Source organism: Micropterus dolomieu, linkage group LG05 (genome assembly GCF_021292245.1).
Source record: "Micropterus dolomieu isolate WLL.071019.BEF.003 ecotype Adirondacks linkage group LG05, ASM2129224v1, whole genome shotgun sequence".
Classification (NCBI taxonomy): domain Eukaryota; kingdom Metazoa; phylum Chordata; class Actinopteri; order Centrarchiformes; family Centrarchidae; genus Micropterus; species Micropterus dolomieu.
The window spans coordinates 11,345,640-11,350,536 of NC_060154.1; the positions used below are offsets into that span (position 1 = coordinate 11,345,640).

Here is a 4,897-nt window from a genome sequence, read left to right on the forward strand (position 1 = left end):
TTAAAGCCAAGCACATAACAAAGAATCTTCATATGGATCCCTTAGATTAGATTTTTTGTAGGTTTTTTGACAAGATACAAACTGAGTGGGACAATTTACAGTTGAAAACCTTGTCCATGCTGCCTGGTCGATAAACTATGTAAATATCTGAATTATCTCAAACCTAGTTATTGTCCGTCATGTACACAATATATCTAATATCTGTGAATATATCGGCCTGGCTGATTTATCAGTTTAGCCCTAATTGTGATCAGGATATTGACATTGAAGCGAGTTCCTCCATCACTACTCAGCCCTAGAACATCTTCAAGTCAATTTTGAAATAGAAGTGCAGAAAGTATCGAGAACTGAAGGGCAGGCCATTTCTAAATGGTTGTTGTCCTTCTACTTTGTGAATCAACAGTAGTAAACAGCCCCTTAATGCCATGAAGCAGCAGCACTCTTTGAAAAGAGCTTTTCTCAAGAGCTCCTCATACCCAGCCGTATGTGGACATGCTCCCTTTTGAACTCAATCATGCTGCGGATTATCTGATCACTGAGTGCTATCAGGCTCTAATTGGGTGTCTCTCTTGTGTCCTGGTACTGGTAGTCAACCACAATCTCTAGTGTACCCAGACCATCCAGACTCTAGTGAGGCCAAACTGGATGAAGCTTCCCCCCTGAATTTAGACTGGTGGTTGATACGTACTGTGATGTTTGGAAAAGTAATACCAAGATCATATGTTGGACCTTTCTGAAGTGATGGTTAATGCCGCTGGGCTTTGCATTGATTGAGGGGTTCCTGAGTATACATGATGTCATTCTTTTGGGAACATTTCCACTTACCACTTCCTCTCTGTTTTATTTTCACAAGTTTATTATTAAAGTTGTGAATAATACCGGTATTAACTTTGTCTGTCCTCTTTCAGCTGCGAGCAGCCCTCTAGACAGCCCTCGTAATGTGTCGACCAGTGCCTGCCTCAACTTTCCATTTGCCCGAAGGTATGTCAGCACTGCTTTTATTTTATTATTTTTTTTTTTTACCCCTGAAGTGATATATGTGTTATCTTACATGTGAGGGATTACAGATTATTATGATTGTATTCCATTAAAATGCCTAATAAAATGATTAACTAGATTACAGGTCTGTCATTTTCTGAAAGTGTTATATAGCAAGGTGACTGAGGCTGACTCAGTGTGGAGCCCCCCCCCCCCCCCCCCCCCCCCCCCCCCCCCCCCGCCAGGTCTCCTTACAGCCGAGTTCTACTCAGCAACATGAGTGCGGTTAGATGGAGGGAACCCCCGAAGCCCACTCACAGATCATTCAGCTTCGGTTCCCATGGCAACACGCTTGTCTCGCTCCGGGCGTGTGTAGCTAACAAGTGAGGTGGCACCTTGAAGGCACCCAAGAACAAGTTGTTAAAAATCTGCGAGCAGTTAAGGTGCTTCGTCCTTGAATACACTGGGAACAAGACAGCTAGTCTGAGAAAATCGGTCAGTGTAATGCACATCATACTGTAGCTTGGTATCAAGATGAAATGTAATCTGTGAACAAACCTTGGATCTGTAAACAAGTCTCAAGTTCCATGTCTGCATGTTCTCAGACAAGACACATTCTTGGTCCTGTCTTATGTAGGGCTGCAGCTAACGATGATTTTAGTATTCGAAGCTTCGATAGATTATTTCAACAATTCAGGATGGATTAGCACACGCAGGTAGCAGGGATTGTTTGAGCTACAGAGAGAGCTGGGGTTGAGTTAAAAGGTGCAGCTCCCCGACACCCAGTTAACTCCTGACTGTGAGGTTACAACTCACGGCCCAAAAAGGAGAACAACAAACGCACGTGTTCACATTTTCAGCTGAAGACTGCGGCTTACTTTGGCCTTCAACTCAACAATCAATCAGGATTTCAGTTAAATGCTGAAGTTGCTATTACTGTTACCTTGTCTGTGGTCCGCTGGCAGAACACCGGCTACTTTTTGTTCAGGTGCCGTCTTGCTGTTGACGAGGCGACATAAGTTTGGTTTTAAGGTGGACGGATGGTAACATTACAGAGTTGTTGTTTTCTTTAGCTTGAAATAATCCCATACTTTGGAAACTTTCTTCTTTGTCCCTCGCTATTTTCTCTCACTTCCTCCACTTTGCAAACAGCTACATTACAGTCACGTCGTGTTCACAGCGTAAGCGAGATGTGCGATAGTAATAAATGTCCGTGCGAAACACTGTGCTGTAAAGTTACATGGATTAAACGAAGCATTGATGCGAAGAATTTGTGTCGATGTATTTTATTAATCGATTTAATCGGTGAATCGTTTCAGCCATAATTTTATGACATACATTACCATAACATAATTTATTGTGCTGGGGAAAGTAATGTATTTCCCTCACTGTCAGCACTAAGAAAATGCAACGTTTTGTTCACAAACTTCCTCAGGCATCATCTGTTGCAGTAATGAACATTCAAAGCCTTGCGCAACAATCACTGACCGTGTTCATGTCTGTTTGGAACTCTGGTTTTCTTAGTTAAATTTACATGTCAGTATCTGCTGAGGCCCTTCAATGAACCGATAATGAACCAAACTGTAATCGGACTAGATCCTTGTTGATAAATTGTGGTTAAAATGCGGTCACAGCTTTTTAAGCCCTTATTGATGCCTTTATTGAATTTGTCCTGGTCTGTTTAACATCACTCTTTAATATCTTGCTCATTCAGTCTGTCAGAGTAAATAGAATAGAATTTTATGGTGCTGTTGGAGTTTCCAGTGAGAATTATTTGTGTGATAACTTAATTGTTTCCTTTTCTTGCAAACAACATGCCGAATATTATTTATAACACATAACCTTTAGTTGTTGTTTTTTGGCTTCAACGTGTGTGTGTGTGTGTGTGTGAGAGAGAGAGATATTGTTTGCTGTTATAAAATCCAAACTGGAGACAAGATCCCTTTGCTAGTCATTCTTTGAAGTGAAGATTTGTTTCTGTTATGTAAACTATATTCTCAAATTCATTCACTTTGCTATCTACTACTTGTATCTGGACAAATGAAAACTGGCAAGGAAACCAACATTGTCAGTACTAATCCCTCAGCTGAATGCCAGGGGTCACAGGATCACTTGCGCAAGATTCCCAAAACTCACTGAAACTCTTTTCTTTGCTTTTCTCTCTATCTACTGCTTTCGTGATCACAGTCACTTGGCTCGCGCCGACAGGTAGCTTCTTTTAAAATTCTTGCACCATGTCTGTTGGCTTTTAAGTTTTGTATTTGTTTTTCCTCCTGAAAAGTGTTGTTATGTGGGGGTGCAGCTTGATTTGCATATAGCAAAACATCAAGTGAGGACTCAAAGCCTTGTTCTATATGATTGGGGGGAAAGAAAGACATTAATTTCATTCTCTCATAGTCATAGGACTCCTCCGTCATCTGTTATGTAAGGAGTTTCACATATGAAATGCTAACTAATGCTAATGCTGCTGATTCTTATGTAACATGCATGTCTGTTTCTCTCAGAGCTGAGGGCCGGAGATGGTCCCTGGCGTCCCTCCCCTCGTCTGGTTATGGAACCAACCCGCCGAGCTCCACTGTCTCAGTAAGTCATCCCAAAGCACAGCACTGTCCTCCCCGGTCGATAAATGGCGGGCAGGCAATTCTAACACCTCACTCAGCCCAAATAACACATTCGTTTATGCAATAAGGGACAGCGAACGCCAAGATCGAGATGACAAACTGTTAATTGTTTTCCTCCATCATCTGCTTGAATTAGTCATTCTACCAGTCTGTGGAACTCCGTTAGAAGTAATTCACACAGTCTGTGTGTATGCCTGTTAATGAGGGGATAAAGTAAAGTAAGTGTGTGTGCCCTCTCTGTTTTAGTTATTAGATAAAATACTTAAAGTAATATTATTTTATGACAGCTTCTCATCAAAACACAGGGTGCATCTCAAAATATACAGGAAGTAAAGGTGTTTTTCAGAACGGTAATTTACTTGAAGTCCTTTCAAAAATATGTTTTTGAGACTGTTATGTGATAAATATCGTTCTTCAAAATAAAGCTGTAATTGTATTACTTCACAGAATGACGTAATGAAATAGCATTCAAATGAACAGTCTGTGTTGAAAGTCTGCCATAAGGAGCTATTAAAAGCAAGTTTATTGGGTAGACCCGGGCATGGGGCCAGAGGTCAGTGGTGACAATAGGGCTCTTCACTGGGCCTCACTGCCCTCTTTATACTGAGGCATTAGAAAGAGACTTCACAGATGCTGTCCCTCTGGCCCTCTTCTTCTGTTCAGGACACCTGGGCCGCAAAATTAAACAGATTGCCCGCAATGTACACTGATTCCTGTTCATTCCTGTTTAAAATAATAATAATAATAATCCTTATTTGTAGAGCACTTTTCAAAAACAAGTTACAAAGTGCTTTAACAAGTGTAAAGAATAATAATAAAAAAAAAGATAAGAGCATGAAAATTTAATATAAAATTAGTAAAATACAATAAAATAAAAGGGATAAAATAAAGTCAAATAAGATCGGGAAAAGCTCTCCTATAAAAGTATGTTTTAAGAAGGGACTTAAAAGAGTTCACTGACTCAGCCGACCTGATTTCCTCGGGCAGGCTGTTCCAGAGCCTCGGGGCCCTGACAGCAAACGCTCTGTCCCCTTTAGTTTTCAGTCGAGACTCTGGAACAGACAACAGACCTCTGCCCGAGGATCTCAAGGTACGTGCTGGTGCGTATGGGACTAAAAGGTCAGAAATATAACAAGGCGAGAGGCCATGAAGAGCTTTAAAAGTGATCAATAGAATTTTAAAGTCAATTCTAAAACATACTGGGAGCCAGTGTAATGAAGCTAAAATAGGAGTAATGTGGTCATATTTCTTTGTTCTGGTTAAAAGCCTGGCAGCTGAGTTCTGGACAGTCTGGAGTC

The 4,897-nt window shown here is 40.9% G+C and overlaps 1 protein-coding gene across 1 annotated transcript in view; it reads left to right on the top strand.

Annotated features, from left to right (window-relative positions):
- mast3b (microtubule associated serine/threonine kinase 3b) overlaps positions 1-4,897 on the top strand; it is a 43,823-nt gene that overhangs the window by 16,368 nt on the left and 22,558 nt on the right. Inside the window, exon 5 of the mRNA XM_046049501.1 lies at positions 3,483-3,561. Coding sequence (XP_045905457.1) covers positions 3,483-3,561 — 79 coding nt within the window. The remainder of the gene's footprint in view (positions 1-3,482; positions 3,562-4,897) is intronic.